A 21,073-nucleotide genomic window follows, 5' to 3' on the forward strand; every position below is an offset into this window, starting at 1 on the left:
GCACTAAATCCCTTGAGGTAAGGAAGGTATTTCCCTATTTAGCCAATATCTTACCCACCTGAGTACTAGTTGATCTTCCAGTCACCTGCTTTGTAACTCTTAGAAGTCTCTACAATTCTGGGTTTATGCAAGTCCTGTTGGTGACTTTGACCTGATTCTCTGGCTCTGACTCAAAAGTTAATAGGTTAATTTTACCCATTGCTTCATTGCATCTATTATTCTAAATTGGCATATCTTACTGGGAAACAAGTAACTTCTAAGCTCTGGGCCATCATTTCTGGAATCTGCCTGCCTCACATCAGGTCTCTCCAACAAACAGAAGCAATCTCCTTACTATTTACTTTTTCAAAACCTAGACTCCATCTTGGGCCTCTTACTAAGTTCTTGTTTTCTAGCCAAAGGAAATAAAAACTAAATGAATGATCAAACATTCCAGGGACTCAAGTGACAAGTGGACATTTATCTTCCTGATATGTTCTTTCATTTGCTCCATTCATTCATTCATAAGCATTTATTGCTCACTTATTATGTACCAGGTACTGGGCTAGATGCTATGGAAGACATAGCCATGCAGCTAAATAATCACAGTACAATCTTATAAATGCTATGACCATGGTGTTACATATGAAATACAGAAGAAAGGGGATAGATTTGCCTGGGGAAATCAGGCAAAGCGTGGAAGGGAAGTCAGGAAAAGCGTGATAGATGAGGCAACATTTAATGACTTATCAGTCAGATGAGTGACTATTCAAAATTCTATTATTGCAACAGTTTCACAATAACTAAATTGCCCTAAGGATACATCCAATGACAACCATAATTCCCATGAAGGAAAAGGAATATTTCTTTACTGGGTGTATTTGTTTATATATGTTAGCTAAACGGAGTTCTGTCACCTCAAATCCTCAGTATTTCATAGTCAGTTCTAAAACTTCTTTTTTATTTTTTTAAATTATGAGATTAACAACTTTGTAAAAGTAAGAATTTAAATACTAAGTTCAAATCTTTATATAATGCTAATTCTTTTCTAATCTCTTAGTGCATATAGATACATTTTAATAGTTATCTTTAACATGCCTATATTCACTTGTGTTCTGCTTGTTTTCACTTATTCTCTCATGATGCATTTCTACATATCGAAATAGCTATATAGTATTTCATCAAATTAAAGTAATTATTCCCTTATTATTAGCTGAATTGTTTCGAGAATTTTTATCCTTCTATAAATGCCTTTGTATAGACCACTGTTTTCTTAATTGTATATTCTCAGTAAAGGGATTCTGGATAAGGTTGTGAACAGGTTTTTAGCTCTTGTTACATGTTGCCAGATTATTATTTACAAAGACGAACTAATTTATAGTGACATAACTAAGATATAAAATATGCCTTTCTTTTTTATTATCCCACTAACATTGGAGTTTTATTTATTTTTGTTAGATAAGTAGGTTTTAATATGTATAAATTATTTTAATTTTCTATCTTTAATTCCCAGTGACCTGCACATTTTTCTATTTTTGCTTTACCTCTTTTTTTTTGAAACTATGTGTCTACAATTGCTTGCTTATCTAATAGGGTCTGCACATTTCTGTATATATTTATCAATTATTTGTATTTTATGGTAAGCTTTTATCAGTGAGATTTATATATATTTCCTAGTCTGTTACTTTCTTTTAGATAATTATTTTCTTGCCTTTGTACAAATCTTTAAATATTAGATACATCCATTTTATCAGATATATTTTTCAGTCCTTCAAGAATTATGACTTTATCTCCTAGTTCTATCTGAATAGGTATGCTACTCTGGTTCTTTCCAAATTTCATAAGTTATAAGTTATCTGATTACAAATTGGTATGTACGCATTGACTGCAGGGAACTGGAAAACAGAGACAAGCACAAAGGAAAAAGATCACAATCACCTGTAATTCCACCACTCAGAGGAAGCCACCTTTTATTTTGGCATATTTGTTTCCAATCATTTTAAATAAAATAAGTACAAACATGTTTTTAGAAAAATGATGTCATTAAGAATGGATTTTGCATTCTGTTTTTCTTGAAACATAACAATATATGATAAACTCTGTTACGTTTTGGTAAGTAGCCACCTACGATCCAATTTGATAGCTGTATTAATGTAATTTCTTCAAAAGTTATTTTCATAAATAGCCTTTTTCTGTTAATTTTGCAAATCGTCTACTTAGATTCTTTTGCCATTTTTCTACTGGATACTTGTTGATTTCTTACTGATTTTCCTGAGGTATTTTTAAATATATTAGGGATACTGACACTTTCTCTTCCACCTTCCACATGTTATTGCAATATTTTGCTATTTTATTATTTGCCCTTTAATTTTGTGCTGCTTTTCATGTATAGAAGCTTTATATTTTATGTAGTAAAATTTTCTCTTTTTTTGGATTCTTTCCTTGCTGTTAAACTTAGAAAGATAGACCCATCCCTAGGTCAAATACATTTTCACTGCGTTTTCTTTGTTATTTATGGTTACAATTTTACATTTAAGTCTTAGACTACAATATTAATTTTAGTTTGTCCTATGAGGTAAAAACCTGACTTTTTGCCAAATAACCAATTGTTCCAGCACTATTGATTGAATAGTTCATATATACGTTGTTTTGAAATTCCATCTTTATCATTTACTGTACATGCATATGCTCACTCACATGTGTGTGGATACTTTTAATCTTACTTTTTGGTGCTGCTGATCACTGTTTCTTCTTTCCTAGTACTATATTTTTTAAGTTATCATAGTTTCAACCTCACCAATGATTGTGAAAACGTAAGATAAAAAAATAGTGCTATATAATTTTTTGCCCATCAGTTTTACAAAAGTTGAGTGCCAATATCCAGTGCTGATGAATATATGGAGATGTGGACACTCTCAGCCTCCTGGTAGTGTAAATTAGAGGCAGGTAGGCATTACCTATAAAAAAATGTAATGCACATGTCTTTGACCAACAACCTTAGTTCTAGGAATCTACCCTTTTCTTTTTCTTTTTCTTTTTCTCCCCCCGAGATGGAGTCTCACTCTTGTTGCCCAGGCTGGAGTGCAGTGGAGTGATCTTGGCTCACTGCAACATCCGCCTCCCAAGTTCAAGTGATTCTCCTGCCTCAGCCTTCCAAGTAGCTGGGATTACAGGTGCCCGCCACCATGCCTGGCTAACTTTTGTATTTTTAGTAGAGACGGGGTTTTACCATGTTGGCCAGGCTGGTCTCGAACTCCTGACCTTGTGATCCGCCCACCTTGGCCTCTCTCCCAAAGTGCTGGGATTACAGGCATGAGCCACTGCAACCAGCCTAGAATCTATCCTATATAACACTCGTACAAGTACACAAGGATATATATTCAAGGATGTTCACTACGTTATAATTTGTGGTGGCAAAACAACAATTAGAAGCACTGTAATGTGTATAAACAAGAATGGTAGAATTATGTATATTGTATCATAGCTAAAAAGAAAAGGTAGACTTTCAGCTTCCAGCTGTGATGAAATAGCTTGTATTGGGCTGTCATACTAAGAATAACTGGAATGGCTAGATTTTAAAAATGAAGGTGAGTGAAGGCTTCAGAGAGTAATTACAACAGCCAGAACTTGAGAAACTAAAACCTTGGACAGAAGAGACACTCAAAGAATAAACTCGCTCTTCTCTGTGCAGCTTACCTTTGAGGCGTTTGCTGATTCTTAAGTTTTGCTTGCGTGAAGTAAGGGGCCAAGAAACTAAGCAGAAAGTCTCACTGTTTTACGGAGACAAAAATTGCATTTCAGGACCTTCCTATATGGAAGGGACTGTGATAAACACCTTGTGCTTTCAATAGAAACCCCTAAAGAGTGGACTATACCTTAGGAGTAAGGAAAAGCCATAAATAGACAAGTTCTTAGAAAGCCTCAAACACAAATCCTAAATCAGTCTTCTCAATTCCTGATTGGGCTAAGAAGATTTACTTATACTGTATCTGCCTGCTAAAATAAACTGAATCTTCTCTGGAGGGAAATAATATCATCCAGAGCCTCTACAATTCTTTATACACTGTATTCAGCATTGGAAAAAATATAACAAGACATGACTTAGAAAACCATGACTTGTTATTAATTGGTAAATTAATAAAATTAATAAAAGACAAAAGAAAAAATAATCAAAACAGACACACAGACTTCTATTCAACATAGCATTTTTTTTTTTTGAGACAAGGTCTCACTGTATTGCCCAGGCTGGTCACAAACTCTTGTGCTCAAGGGATCCTCCCACCTTAGTCTCTGGGACAACAGGTACACACCATCACAGTCGGCCAGCACTGGAAGTTCTAGCCAGAGCAGTTAGACAAGAAAAAGAAATACAAGACATCCAAATTCACAAAGAAAAATTAAAATGATCTCCATTCACAGATGACATGGTTTTATTTAAAAAAACAAAACAAAACAAAAAAAAAACCTGTGAGAACTAATAAACAAATTCAGCAAACTTGTAGGATACAGACTCAGCACACAAAAGTCAGTTGCATTTTTATACACTAAAAATGAATGATTTGACAAGGAATTTAAGAAAACAGTTCTATTTATAATAGCATCAAAAAGAATAAAATACTTCAGAATAGGCTTAACCAAGGAGGTGAAAGACTTGTAGACTGAAAATGGAAAAACATTGCTAAAAGAAATAGAGAAGATACAAATAAATGGAAAGACATGCTGTCTTTGTGGGTTAGAAGACATAATATTGTTAAGATGCCAGTACGACCCAAAGCTATTCAACAGATTCTATGCAAGCCCTATCAAGAGCCCAAATGACGATTTTTGAAAAATAGAAAAATTTGTTCTAAAATTTATATGGAATCTCAAGGGACCCTGAATAGCCAAGATGAGGATGTGGAGACACGAAGACTCTTGTGTACTGTGGATGGGAATGCAAAATGGGTCAGCCCCTATGGAAAACAGTATGGCTGTCCCTCAAACAAATTAAACATAGTATTACTATATGATCCAGCAATTACACTTCTGAGTATATATCCAAAAGAAGTGAAAATAGGAACTTGAACAGACATTTTCTTTTTCTTTCTTTTTTTTTTTTTATTATACTTTAAGTTCTAGGGTACATACATGTGCACAACGTGCAGGTTTGTTACATATGTATACATGTGCCATGTTGGTGTGCTGCACCCATTAACTCGTCATTTACATTAGGTATATCTCTTAATGCTATCCCACCCCCACCCTAAGATAGGACCCGGTGTGTGATGATCCCTTTCCTGTGTCCAAGTGATCTCATTTGAACAGACATTTTCTACATCAATGTGCAGCATTGCCCACAATAGCCAAAAAGTGGAAACAACCCAAATGTCCATCAATGAATGGATAAACAGTATGCAATGTATACACAAAATGTATACCCAAAATGGAATATTATTAAGCCTTTAAAAGGAAGGAAATTCTGACATATGCTACACATAGATGAACCTCGAAGACTATGCTAAATGAAATAAGCTAGTTACAAAAGGAAAAATATTGTATTATTCCATTTATATGAGATACCAAATTCATAGAGATACAAAGTAGAACGGTGGTTGCCAGAGGCTGGGAAACAGGGGACATGAAAAGTTACTGTTCAATGAATAGAGTTTCAGTTTGGGAAGATGAAAGAGTTCTGGAGATAGTTGGTGGTGATGTTTGCACAATGATGTAAATGTCCTTAATGCCACTGAACTTAAGGTTGTTAAAATAGTAAATGGTAAATTTTATGTTGTATATATTTTACAGTATTAAATAGAAACAAAAAGGAAGGAATAGTGGAAAAACCTGGTTGTGACATCAATCTCAGGTAAAATGTGTGCTTTACAGAGTGAACCCTGGAATATGACCAAGGCTTTGACAATTCTCTGGTGCAGCAACACTAAAACTGACATATTTGATAAGTATAACACTTAGGTAAAGCAAATGAAAAAAATTAAATTCCCAAGAAAAATGTGTTCTAGTCAAAAAATAAAAAAGTAGTAGTCCTGTCAGTACTGACATGAAAGCATATTTAGTATGTGTTTTGGGGGAAAAAGCTTTAGAACAATATAAACAGTGTTATCCTATGATATTAAAGAAAAATATGTGTGTGAATAAACTATTTTCTTATCATAAGAGATATTGATTTTATAACTCCCTTTTGGAAGACGAAAAGAAATTCAGCTACGTTTAACATAGACATCAATTATAGGATGGATTCCAATTTCAGAATGCTAAACTGTAAAAAGAAGACAACTTAAATTCAAGGAAATACAGTGGATGTGTATATGTCTATATGTATATACATGCATTGTGTATGTATATGTGTGTGTATATATATATGTAAAAATGTTTGCTGATTTGATTTGTGCTCTAGAAATATCTTTACCATTTCTCAATTCTGTATCAGGATGCAACAATAGAATGAAACTCAGTGGACGACCCTACAGACACATGGGAGTGCTTGGAACTTCAAAACTCTATGACATTCGGAAAACTATCTTTACTTTCACTCCACAGGTGGGTGAAATAAGCTTGAATGTGCATTGAGATGAATGGAAATAAAAGAAAAACATTGGAGAAGTAAAGCATTTACTGGAGTTGGGATAAGTGTCAAAGAGTTCCACCAGGCCTTGCACGTAACTTACTCAGTGAATATTTATAGAGCTGAACTGAATTGAGCTTCCAGCACAGAGTTTCACTAAGTGATTGTAACTGCCAAAAGTACCCGTGGGTATTGCAGAAACTAAGGATGTTACAAATGCTAGAGTACTTACAAAAGTAATCCTTACTTTTAAAAGTTAAAAATCAAACTGTATGTGTCCTTTATAAACAAAATACAACCTTTTTTATTCAGCTACTGAATTATCTTTTCTTTGTTTGGAGGAAGGGCCCTTTTTACATTCAGAGAAATCTTCAGTGTCCTCTTCTAAACAAAAATGTCAGTCCTCTTAGCTGTTACTAAACACGTTGTTAGCCTGATGTTTATTAGCTACATGATAATAACAAACCTGATTATCTGTGTTTATGGGGAGGAGAAACTATTTTCTGGAAAGAAAGCTTAAACTCCCCATTTGTCATCTTACATTTGAAATAGTGCAGCTGAGGTAGGAATAGACAAAAGAGTAATGGACCATAGATTCTGTTTCTGAGTTTGCCATTTGCTAGCCATATGATTTTGCTAATCTACATATCATCTCTTAGCCTAATTTTTCATCTATTAAAAGAAGAAAAACCCTCACTGGGGGGTTATGGGATTAAATAAAATTATATACTTGAAAATACTTTGTAAACTGTAGCATACCGTAAAAATGTCGGAAATCATTATATGTGCCAGTTAACCACCAGATACCTTGGAATGTATTAGACATTAAATTTGGGGGTATCATTGCCCTGTGACACCTTGGATACTCTTCTGAATATGTGAGTAGTTTAAAATATTACTTGATAATTGTGAGAGTAAATTATTCTGAGCTATTATTTTTATTTGTCTCAGTTTATAGACCAGCAACAGTTCTACCTGGCTCTGGACAACAAGATGATAGTGGAAATGCTTAGAACAGACCTCTCCTACCTCTGTAGCCGCTGGAGGATGACAGGCCAGCCCACCATCACCTTCCCCGTCTCACACAGCATGCTTGGTAAGGGCTGCATGAGGCAAGGAATGAATGTGTTTTGGAAATAAGTCATAGATTTAGCCCTTCAACATCTTGATGTTTCTAGAGAATTACTTCTTATAATTTATTCTTTCAGCGGTATTTATTGGCTCCTATTTTATGCCAAGCACTTTTCTAAGCACTGGGGACACATGGAGTGAATAAGGCAGATGAGATTTCTGTTCTCGTGGAGCTTATGCTTTAGAAGGTGAAGACAGACTATATGTAATACATAAATCAACACACAATAATTTCAGAGCTATAATTGAATAGTTTTCACATAGTTTGAGAGCTATAATTCAAAAAATGTAGCAGAGGATAACCTAAAACTTGGTTGGTGGTTACTTTAGCTAATTAGTTTCTAGGTCAATTTTCAGAAACTTTATTCATACAATTATTTTTAAAGACAATAATACTGTATCTGCATATTTCTTACTCCAGTGGTACATCAAGATTTTATAGATAATTTCCCAGGCTCCTTCTTCCAAAGCCTGTCTAACTGAAGCTGTAAAATCTGGTAGGGGAAAAAGCCAAAAGGCTTTTGGTTTATGTTTCCTCTTTTTTTTTTTTTTTTTTTTTTTTTTTTTTGACTGGATTTCCTGACATTGCTTACTTGAAACTGGGTGAAAGGTTTTATTATTCTCTCAGTTCCTGGAGGACTAGAGCCAATACTGAAGCGACTGCTTCCTTTCTGTGTTTTCTCCTGTTGCTTCCAAAGGCCTATTTGTACTGCCAAAGTACATAGAATTCCTTTTCATTAAAGAAAAATTCCTTATTGTAAATCATTCAAAATCCAGACTGTTAGGGATTTTGGTCACATCTCAAAAGTGCTTCAATATCACAGGATTTGAGGAAGTAGGGTAGTCTTTCTTCTCTTTGTCTTTCTTCATTACTTAAGACAATTAACACAAGTACCCATTTAAAAACTACTATATTTGCAGAATTGTCTTCAGAAAGTATAAGGTCTAATTGGAGACGAAAAGCTAATATGCAAGAATGGTAGAAACAATTTTAAGACAATATATAAAGAATTACTAAACCATTAGATCGGTATTTTACAGAGAAGGCGATCCAGTTGACAAAGAAAATTTCTCAACTGAGGTAGGACTTAACTAGGTTTTTTGGAATGGATAGTATTCAGATGACAGGAGGGAAGAAGGAAAGGTACTGTAAGTGAGGAGGAAAATACCGTGAGTGAGGCCTAGAGGCAAGAATGAACTTGACCTGTGAGAGGAGAATGAAGTGACTCACCTGAATAGAGTGGAGTTTGTGTGTTGGAGTATAATTATAAGCAGAATGGGAAAAGTAAGGTAGGGTTCGATAATGAAGACCTTGAAAATAAGCAAAGATATTTAATATAGATTTCTCTCAGAAGTCTGAAACTATCAAAAGGTTTTGAGCAAGGAGTGATATGATAAAAAGATGTTTGGGGACTATTGATGACAGTACACATTGTAGTGAGGAGAGACTGATGTCTCCACATATGAGGTGAAGAGAAGGTACACTGGATTGGAGGTAATAAAAGTAGAATGGAAAAGAAAGATATGAGTCATTTTAAGCAACACCCAAGTCAGGTATTGGCTAACTAGATACAAGGGATGAATTAAGATAGCTATAACAAAATACCAAAAACTGGGTAATTTATAAACAATAGAATTTTATTTTGTACTATTCTGAAAGCTAGGAGGTCCAAGATCAAGGTGCTGGCAGGTTTGGTGTCTGGGAAGGACCTGAAATCTCTCCTTCTAAGATGGTGCCTTGCTGCTTCATCCTCTGCAGCAGACACACATGTGTTCTTACATTGTAGAAGGGACAGAAAAGAAGTAAACCCACTCTCTTAAGCCCTTTTATAAGGGCCCTGATCCCATCCATGATGCCTCCACACTCATGACTTAATCACCCTAGAGGGCCTACTTCTTAATGCTATCACATTGGTGATTAAGTTTCAACAAATGAATTTAGGGGTACATTCAGATCATAGCACTAGGTAAATGTTGCTGCATTGATAGAATCAAGGACATTTTATACGAAGAAGCCAGTTACAAAGGGACATAAGCTTGTAGTGACAAAGAGATTTCAGAATTGAAATACCTGAGAATTGGGATGAGATACATAGCCACAGCTTGGGAAGCAGAATAAAACTAAAGATCTAGGCCTAAATCAAGTATTTTTGGTACTTGATATGTGGTCACATAACAAAAACAACAGTAACAATAGCAATAATAACTGTAATATTTACTGAATACTTTCTCTGTGCCAGGCACTGAACTAAGTGCTTTCAATAAATTATTTTGAAATCTCTATAACACTCTTATTCAGGTAGGTACTCATTATCCAAAGTCACAAAGCTGGTAAGTGATAGAGCCAGGCCTCAAACCAGATCTTTCAGTCCCTGAAGCCCACATTACCAACAGCAGTGTGTTTTTGCCAGTGAAAATTTTGTGCTGGTGAAAAGAGAACAAACATTAGTGATCACATTGAAATGTGGATTAGTTAAATTCTCATGTTAAAGACAAAGATTCCTGTAATACATAAAGGAGCAAAAATAATACATAAATGGCATACAGGTGGATGCTATTTACAATAGATATCTCTAAAATAAAATCATACAGAAAGATGGAAGAAAGGAATATGTAAAGATATATCATGTAAATGCTGACAAGAAAGCAGTGGTAGCAGTATTGATATGAAAAATAGCAAATAAAATTCAAGGCAAAAATCAGTAAATGGGATAAGTAGGATATTTTATATTGATAAATAGTATACCAACATGATATAACATGTATAAACTTTTATGTACTGAGTAATGTGAATTAAATGTATAAAGCAAGTATTTAGGAAAATTTAGGGACAATATGACAAAACTATTATATATTCATGATGGGAAACAACAACATACTTCTATCAGAATGTCACAGATCAATTATACAAAATAATTAAAGACATAGAGGAGTAACAAACTTGGTTTTTGTGTTTATGGGTGTATATATAACCATGTATCCAAAAAGGCAGAACACACAAAGAATGTTTATGTTTAAAAAGTAGAAATCATACAAACGATATTGCCAGATATGTGACATAAAACTAATTAACACAGAAGAGTTAAAAAAGAATCTAACTATAAAGGAATTAAATTTTTCTCAAATAATTATTAGATTAAAGAGAAAGTCAAATTTGAAATTACATGCTTCTTAGAAATGAAAAATGATACCACTACTTATAATCTGTGAGATTTGGTCAAAGTCATATTTAGAAAATTTGATATCCTTACATACTTTTACTTTTAAAAAATGACTTTTGGTTTTGAGACAAGATGGCATAGACTCACTTCTCCCTATTCCTCCTGCTAAGTGCAGCTAAAAATCCTTGACGTTTTATATAAAACAAACATAAGAAAACTCTGAAAGTTGGAAAGAAGGCAGATCAGCTAGGGACTTTAGGACCTGAAGAATAGCAGAGCAGTAAATATCCTGGGCCTTATATGTCCCGGACTGGAAGCTAGAGAAACTGACATCTCAGAAATGCAAAAAGGAAAAAAAAAAACAAAAAACAAAAAATGGAAAAACAGATTTTTTAAAAGACCCAAGAAAAATCTGCTTTGTCTAGCTGAAGGAACAGGAAAGGAGCAACCTAGAGAGACAGAAAACTTTTAGACCCTATTTTACTTGGCCCCACTTATGCCCCTGTGAGCAGAGACTGAGTGGGGACTCTTCCACGCTTGCACAGCTCTGAAGAGGCATCCCTCTCCCTCTTAGGAGTAGTATCAGAGAAGGGCTAGTGGGGAGCTGAAACTTTCATCCTTGCCCAAAAGTAGAGGAGCTCCTCCCCCTTCAGCCAGTGTGGTGTCAGTGATCAACAGATATCAACAAATGTTGGAGTTATCATGCAAAGATTTTAAGGCAGTTGTCATAAAAACACTTAAACACACAATTACAATCACACTTGAAACTAAAGACAAAGTAGAATGCACGTCTTAGCAAACAAACTGAAGATATAAAAAACTGAATGGAAGTTTTAGGACTGAAAAAATATAATAACTGAGATGGACAGCTCACTAGATAGGCCCAGTAGCCGAATGGAGACAACAGAGTGAACTTGAAGACAGAACTATAGAAATGACCCATTCTGAACAATACAGTAAAAAAAAAAAAAAGAAAAAGAAAAAGAAAAAATATGAACAGAGCCTCAAAGACCTGTAGGACTAATAACAAAAGATTTAACATTTTTAACATTCATGTTAAAAAGATCTAACATTCATGTTATAAAAGTTTCAGAAAGAGGAGAAAAAGTATGGGAGAAAAACAGAAAAAGCATTCCAACTAATAATGACTGAAAAATTGGTAAAAGACATAAACCTACAAATTTAAAAAAAAAAATGAGAAAATCTCAAACATGATAAACCTGAAGAAATCCATGTCAAAACACATAATAATAAAGTTCTTGAACATTAAAGAAGAAATATCTTGAAAGTGGCCAAAAAGAAACAATACCATGTCTATAAGCAACAAACAGTTAGAATGACAGCAAAATTCTCATCAGAAACCATGGAGACCAGAGGGAAGTGACACAACATTTTTTGAGTACTGAAAAAAAAAAAGATTTTTAAACCAAGAATTTTGCCCTGTCCAGTGTACTTCAAGAATAAAAGAAAAAAGACATTCTCCGATGAAGGAAAGCTAAGTGAATTTGTCTCCAGGGGATCTGCCCTGAAAAAATGGTTTGAAGGAAGTTCTTGAAACAGAAAGGAAATAATAATAGATGGAATCTTGAAACATCAAAAACTAAAAATAGAAGGAGTGAAAATATGACTAGATACAATAGACTTTCTCCACTTCAATTTTCTTTCTTTCCTTCTTTATTTTTTCTTTCTTTCTCTCTCTTTCTTTCTCTTTTTCTTTCTTTCTCTCTTTCTCTCTTTTCTTTCTTTCCCTTTCTTTCTTTCTTTCTTTCTTTCTTTCTGTCTGTCTGTCTGTCTTTCTGTCTTTCTGTCTTTCTGTCTTTCTGTCTTTCTTCTTTCCTTCTTTTCTTTCTTTTATTTACTTTTCTTTCTTTTGATACAGAGTCTCTCTCTGTCACCCAGCCTGGAGTGCAATGGCGCGATCTCAGCTCACTGCAACCTCCACCTTCTGGGTTCAAGTGATTCTCCTGCCTCAGCCTCCCCAGTAGCTGGGATTACAGGGGTGCACCACCATGCCCAGCTAATTTTTTATATTTTTTTAGTAGAGACGGGTTTCGCCATGTTTGCCAGGCTGGTCTCAAACTCCTTCCACTTCAGTTTTCTAAATTATGCTTGACAAGCATTGCTTAATGTAGTTATTAAAGTATGTAGAAGAAATATTCAAGGCAAGTATATTATAAATGGGCAAAAGTAAGGACCTTAATGGGAGATAAGATTCTATACATAACTTTAATTGGTATAACGCTGATACTAGTAAATAGTGATATATGTATCATGTTTGTATATATAAGACAATGCCTAGAGTAACCATTAAAAAACTTATAGAAGGAGATAACAGTCAAACCCAGTATAGGTAAATCAAAATGACATTTGAAAAAATTTAAAAGTAACCCACAAGAAGGCAGGAAGAAGAAAATAGAGAAATGAAGAACAGAGGTACAAATAGAAAACAATAAAATGGCAGACTTAATCCTAACGTATCAATAATTACTTTAAATAGCCTAAATACATCAGTTCAAAAATAACAATATACGTAGACTGAAAAGAAAAGGAAGGAAAAAGATATACCATGTAAACATTAATTTTAAAAAGCAGAAGTAGCTACATTAATATCTGGTGAAGTAGAATTCAGAGTAAAGAAAAAAATAATAAAAATGTTAGGAATGACAAAGGAGATATAGCAACAGAAATAGAGGAGACTTTAAACACTATAAAAGAATACCAACTACAATTTTGTACATCTAGATAAAATTGACAGATTTCCTAGAAAAGTAAGAATACAAGTATAAGCTGAATAGAAACATTTATAAAAGTGTATGAGAAAAACTATAAAACTATTGAAGACAATAAAATATTTTAATTAGTAGAGAGATACACCATGTTCCTAGATGTAAATAGTTAATATTGAGAAATTACCCACTCTCATTATATCAATTCAGGCAATTCCCAATAATAACAAAAACATAAATTTTTACGAACAAGCTGAACCTCGATTTCATATGGAAGAGAAAATGTAAATGAATAACCAAATTTTTAAAAGAAAGTGAAAGATCTATTGTAATTAAAGTAATAATAAAGATAGAATTTCAAATACAGACAAAATGTAAATATAAATACATTTGGGAAAATAATTCATTTAGGCTTGCTACTTTACTTTTCTTTGCAAAAATACATTCTAAATAGATTAAAGAGCTAACCATAAAAAATAAACCTGTGAGAGTCTTAGAAAAAAATATGGGAGATTGGGCGGGGTGGCTCAAGCCTATAATCCCAGCACTTTGGGAGGTCAAGGCGGGCGGATCACTTGAGGTCAGGAGTTTGAGACCACCCTGGCCAACATCATGAAACCCCATCTCTACTAAAGATACAAAAATTAGCCAGGTGTGGTGGCACGTGCCTGTAGTCCCAGCTACTTGGGAGGCTGAGGCAGAAGAATCACTTGAACCCGGGAGGCAGAGGTTGCAGTGAGCTAAGATTGCACCACTGCACTCCAGCCTGAACAACAGAGCCAGACTCCATCTCAAAAAACAAAAACAAAAACAAAAATACATATATATATATATGAGAGAATATTTTTGTTATCTTAGGTTGAAGAGAGCTGTCCTTTGCAAGGCACAAAAATAAAACACTGTCAGATTTAAAAACATGAAAATTAAAATAAATCTTTTATATCAAAAGTACTGTGGATGAGGTTGAAAGAAAAATAATAAACTAGATAAAGTATTTGTCATATATATAAGAATGAAAAGGGTAATATCCCCAAAAAACAAAGAACTCTTGAAAGTCAACTGAAAAAAGATAAACTACCTAATGGAAAAATGGGAAAAGGACATGATCAGGCAATTCATAAAAGAAATACAGATTTTTAGTAAATACATGAAAATATGCATAATCTTATTGGCAATAAAATTAAAGCAATATCTTCTTGTTTTACCTGTCAGATTAAGAAAAATTTAAAAGATCATTGCCCGTTGTTAAAAGTGTAGGAAAAAGTCACTTTCTATACTGTTGATGGAAATATAATTGGCACAACCCTTATAGTGGGCAATTTGGCAATCTCTGTAAATTTACTTAGTGTTTCATTTGCCCTAATAGTTCTACTTGTAAGAATTTAACCTAAGGATATAATAGAATAAGTGCATCAAGATGTTGGTACAATGGTCTTCATTACAGTGTTGATTATAATATAAAACAGTCTAAATTTACTAGGAATTATTTTTAGCTATTACAAAGGTTAAGTTAGAAAGCAGATCATGAAAGAGTATGTGTAGTATGATTCCTTCCACATAAAATCAGATAATTGTTAGCTTTCTAGATATTTTTATGCCTATACACAGACATATATGCCAAGGTTCTTTATATGAGATAATGTCTATAAAACGTTTAGCACAGTGCTTGGCACATAACATTCAACAAGTAGTGGCTACTGGTATTATCAGCATTCAGTAGTCATTCAGTGTTCTGCCATCAGGCACTGTGCTAAGTACTGCTGACAAATAAGATAATGCCTTTGAGGAAATCTGTCTATCAGTCATCATCCCTTACCATTTGCCCATTCTTCAGTGTTGTTGGCTCTCAGATGAATTGTTAAAATCAGGGTGGTCAATGAGGAGTGTCTCATTTGTACTGTAACCACCAGAATGTTGATTTGAAATAATTACAAGATTTCCCCCTACTTCAGAGTTAAAACCACAAAGATTGTTTTAAAATTCTGTTCATTTCAAGATGAAGATGGAACAAGCTTGAATTCAAGTATCCTGGCAGCACTCCGAAAAATGCAAGATGGCTATTTTGGTGGGGCAAGGTAAGTGACCTCTATACACTCTTTAGTGAAATGAAATGAAATTAGGGGGCTGGGTACAGTAGTGGCATACCTGTGGTGCCTTTCTGTGTATGATAGTCCCTCCTTATCTACAGTTTCACTTTCCGATATTTCAGTTACCCATGGTCAACCTGTAGTTTGCAAATAGGTGAGTACAGTACAATAGGATATTTTGAGAGAGAAAAAGAGACTGCGTTCATATAACTTTTAATATAGTATATTGTTATAATTGTTCTGTTTCATTATTTTAAGCTCTTACTATGCTTAATTTATAAATTAAACTGTATCATAGGTATGTATGTATAAGAAAAAACACTGTGTGTGTGTGTATACATATATATATATATATATAAAGTTCAGTACTATCTGCAGTTTCAAGAATCCACAAGGGGGGTTTTGGAACATATCCTGTAGGAGTAAGTGGGGACTAACTGTATCTTCAATAACATAATCCCATCCTACTCAGAGGAGCTAACGTTTGATAGACTGAATCAAGGAATTTAATGTTGTAGAGGAAGGTTGGAAGTTTTTCCTACCCTGTTCTTTGCCTAGATCTCAAAGGATCAGAAAACCTGTTTTGTTTTGTTTTTCTAATGCCTATTAGATTATTTGATTCTAGCTGCTTTTCTTTTCTTTTTCCCCCAAGTTTTTATTTTGAAAAATTTCCAGCTTACAGAAATTTGCAAGAATACTGCTGAACACCCATATACCCTTTTTCACGATTCACCTATTATTAACATTTTGTCCCACTGTGCATTCTCTATTTCTTCCCTTCCCTCCCTTCCTGCCTTTCCCCCCTTCCTTTCTCTCTTCCTCCCTACGTCCTCCCATATACATATGTATGCATATACACACACATGTACATACTACATATACTATGTGTTATGTATATGTATATACATATATGTACACACATATACACACATGCTTTTTTGCTAAAATAATTAGCCATAGACATCATAACTCTTCAACCCTAAATACTTAAGTTGTTGTTGTTGTTGTTGTTGTTGTTGTCTAAGAACAAGTACATTCTTACATATAACTGTAATATAATCATCACACTTAGATTGGGAGGCCAAGGCGGGCAGATCACTTGAAGCCAGGAGTTCAAGATTAGTCTGGCCAACATGGCAAAAACCTGTCTCTACAAAAAATATAAAAGTTAGCCAGGCGTGCTGGTGCATACCTGTAATCCTAGCTACTCGGGAGGCTGAGACATGAGAATCACTTGAACCTGGGAGGCGGAAGTTGCAGTGAGCCAGGATTGCACCACTGCACTCCAGCCTGGGAGACCATGGAAAACAGTTTCGAGATTTCTCAAACAACTTAAAATAGAACTACCATTCTACCCAGCCATCCCATTACTGGATATATATCCAAAAGAATATAAATCATTATACCATAGAGACACTTACGTGCATATGTTCATCACAGCACTAGACACAATAGCAAAGACAAAGATGGGCATCAACCTAGATGCCCATCTATGGTGGACTTGTTAAAGGAAATGTGGCACGTAATGCACCATGGAATACTACACTGCCATAAGAAAGAACAAAATCATGTCCTTTGCAGCAACATGAACGCATATAGAGGCCATTATCCTAAGCAAATTAACGCTGGAACAGAAAACCAAATACCACATACCACATGTTCTCACTTATAAGTGGGAACTAAACATTGAGTAGACATGGACACAAAGAAGGAAACAGTAGACACCAGGACCTTCCTGAGGGTGGAGGGCAAGAGGTAGGTGAGGACTACAAAACTACCTATTGGATACTATGCTTACTATGGGTGACGAAATAATTTGTACACCAAACCCCTGTGACACGCAATTTACCCATGTAACAAATCTGCACATGTACCCCTGAGCCTAAAATGAAAGTTGGAAATAAATAAAGTCGAAGGAAAAATAAAAAGTTACCCAATTATCCCAATAATGTTTTATCATGCTGTTTTCCCACCAATCCAGGATCCAATCAGAGATCACATGTTAGCACTTAGTTGTTATATCTCTTTGGTATCTTTGAATCTAGAAGGGTTCTCCAGCCTTTTGTCAATCTTTCGTGACAGTTTTCATTACATTTTTGAAGAATGCAAGTCAGTTATTTTGCAGAATATCTCACAATTTGGATTTGTCTGGTTGTTTCTCATGATTAGATTTAGGCTATATGTTTTTGGCAGGAATACTACCTGTGTGATATTGGGTCCTTGTTTTAAATTAGGATCTTTAAGATGGAGAGCACCTTTTCAATGGTTAGGAGAGGCACAAGATGGAAATAAAGATTTTATTACTTACAGGTCCTGCGGGTGGGGTACACAGAATACCTGGAGGCCACACACACTGATGTCAGGGAGTATGTGGAGAGAGAAAAAGAGAGACCCATGGGCCAGTGCCTTTATTGAGGTCCAGGGCATTATCCAAACAGATATTCCTTGGGGAGTTTTAATTGATGGGTTTAAAGCAAGCAGGCATGACTTCCTGGAGGTCACACTGTGACTTGAGAGGTGGTCACTGTGGCATATTGGCATAGTTCATGTAGGATGTGAGGATCAGTAAGGCTAGTCGAATAGATCATATTTAGCTGTCCCTTAGGGAGGTGGTTACCAAGAGGAAGTTGTGTAAGGCAGATATATGGACTGACCACAGTGAGGAACTGAGAGAGGTGTACAACTGGAAACTGTCAAAGATGACTGAACTCTGCTTCTGGTATGAGAAAGTTAAGCTTATATTCAAAATAGATGCCAGGGAAACATACAATTGTAAGAATTTACTACAGTCCCTTTCAGTGCATCATATCAGGAGGCACATGAGATTTGTTTGTGACGTTATTGGGTGATGATAACCTTGATCACTTGTTTAAGGTGTTGAACCTGGTATCTGCCAGGTTGCTGCATATCCTCTCTCCAACAGTGTTTGATCAAATCATATTAGCTTCCATTGATCCTTGCATGAATTCACTTATTACTAATGGAGTTATTAAATTGTATTTCTATCATTCTGGGTACATTTATTGGTGGAAATTCTTTTGTTAAAAAAGAGCTTTCCCTTCCTCCCTTTTATTTTGTAGTTTAGTATCAGCACAGATTCATGGATTATTATTTTATTTAATATGCCATGATCCATTTCTGTCATTATTTCAATATTTTAATTATCCAAGGTGTGGCCACTGATAACCCCTTCAAGTTGGCCTCTTTAGAAATTTGGTAATGCTGACTTTGCTTTTGGGTTTTGTAATTGTCTTCATAAGTAGGAGACAATATGGCTTACAGTCTACTATAATTTACAAAATTGTCAAGTACCATCCTTTATGTTCCAATGGCCTTTGGGTATTTTTTTAAATGATGTGATGGGTTTGTGATGATTTATCTTCATTCTCTCCAGGCTTCTCCAGTAACCAATGCAAAATTTTACCAGATATTTGGCATAGTTAGCAACGTAATATATGGCAGTAGAAGAGAGCAAAACTGGTCTGCTGGTGGATTGTTAATCCATAATTGTAACCTTTATTAATACAGTCCCCCAGCCATTTAAGATGTATACCATGCCTAGGAGTGCTGTAAAATTTTGTTTTTACAAAATTTATATTAATGTATGCACATTAGTAATCCCCCAACAAAACATGTTAGGTGTCCTTTTATCACTAACATTGTGTTGTTTAAAAAGGATCACCCCTGATTTTCTGTTTTCTATCCTCCTGTAATTTTTAGGGTTCAAACAGGTAAATTGTCAGAGTTTTTAACAACATCTTGTTGCACACACTTGAGCTTCATGGACCCTGGACCTGAGGGTAAGCTGTACAGTGAAGATTATGATGACAACTATGATTACCTGGAATCTGCCAACTGGATGAATGATTATGATTCAACCAGTCGTGGTAAGGAGGCTTCATAAAGCACTGGCCTGGCTGGACAAAACTACAAAATATTGTTTAGCACCATCCTTAATAATTTACGCTGCCAGCAGTCTCACAGTGTTCTGTCCTCACTCCTGTTTAATACACCTAGATCTCTACTTTTGTTTGGCTTTACTTTTCCTCCCTCTACTTACCTTTGGTTTCTGGTCTAATATTCCGGTGGTAATTGTGGAGTATGGAGTTGGACTGTCCCTTACTAAGATTGGGGAAGATTCCTCTCCCAGGCATTTGAAGTGACTGGTGATTTTGACATGGGAAGAAGCAGTGGTGAGTGACAGATGTTTAATCAAGTGTGAAGTAGGAAAATAATACATATACAATAGGGCTTTTTGACATTAAAAAGCATAAAAATATGAAATTTAATGAGTCCTTTTATATAATATTAGAGGAGCATATCAGAGTCTGTGCGGAGGTCTGTGTAGTTTGAAAAAGGCTATTCAGTATGCCTGTTATTTTCGTAGTACAAACTAGGCAAATACAACTAAGTCAAACTCTAACTGGCTTCTAGGAATACAAAGGTGATATAGTGAGAAAGCATTGCAGGGGCGTGAATTGAAAGTGACTGAGCAACACTACCCTACAGTGTTAAAATACTGACTTAGGCAGAGCAGGCATTATGTTGCTTGAATCTCATACAAAGAAGGGCCAATAAGAAAGAATTATTTGTCTAGCCCTCTAAAACATGATTTGCCTGCTTTCATTGTCTGGGTATTTGACTGTTAGCCTGTAACTTAAGGCAGCCAATTTCTTTGTCTTAAGAGTGGTATGTTGGAGAAAAGAAAAAAGAAATAAATTTTCGGTCCTCAGTGAGGTCAGCCAGCACAATCTCATATAATAGGGCAACACATTAGCAGTCAGAAGGACTATTTTCTTTTTTGGGCCCAATATTTACTCACTAGGCACCACTTCATTTATTCTGTATTTGTTTTTTTAAGATCTAAAACAGTTGAATTTCTTTGTTGGAAAAGTACATTAAATACAAGGCTATTTACTGTTATCAATAACAACCAAAGTCATGATGTCTTGGCATAAAATACTTTGAAAATTAAATGAGAAGATCATATATTGAGATTGTTTGCTATTCTATAGGTAGTTGTGATTTTTATCTGTAGTACTCATTCCATTGGATTACTAAAATATATATTTCTAATGATACATATTACTGAATTTGACATTATGGCATTTTGAGCCACTTTCCTACTTCCGGGTTTACTCATCAGTGGTCTCAAAATGAATGTATTTATTGCTTGCCAGCACTTCTGTGGGTAAAGAGCTTCTCTCCATATTCTTCATAATCCTCCACTCAAGTTTCTAGATTATATTCAAGGTTACAATCTTTGTCATTAGGATGTCACTGAATATGAGCTCCATTCTTACAGCTCTACTAGTTTGCCTTAGTCACGTCAGAACACAGAAAGACATCTGGAGAGATCAGTAAATATCAAAAACCAGATGACTCATGACTGATATAGCAGACTTTGGTATTGATCTGAATAGTGTG

At 34.9% G+C, this 21,073-nt stretch overlaps 1 protein-coding gene across 4 annotated transcripts in view; it reads left to right on the forward strand.

The window, feature by feature from the left end:
- Positions 1-21,073, forward strand: part of LOC105464743 (phosphorylase kinase regulatory subunit alpha 1) — a 130,686-nt gene that overhangs the window by 66,451 nt on the left and 43,162 nt on the right. For all 4 annotated transcript variants that reach the window (XM_011712795.3, XM_011712796.3, XM_011712798.3 and 1 more), the window contains exons 15-18: positions 6,407-6,516; positions 7,493-7,637; positions 15,556-15,634; positions 19,367-19,533. In XM_011712795.3, the coding sequence (XP_011711097.1) occupies positions 6,407-6,516; positions 7,493-7,637; positions 15,556-15,634; positions 19,367-19,533 (501 nt within the window). The remainder of the gene's footprint in view (positions 1-6,406; positions 6,517-7,492; positions 7,638-15,555; positions 15,635-19,366; positions 19,534-21,073) is intronic.

This window comes from Macaca nemestrina, chromosome X (genome assembly GCF_043159975.1).
Source record: "Macaca nemestrina isolate mMacNem1 chromosome X, mMacNem.hap1, whole genome shotgun sequence".
NCBI classification, from domain to species: Eukaryota; Metazoa; Chordata; class Mammalia; order Primates; family Cercopithecidae; genus Macaca; species Macaca nemestrina.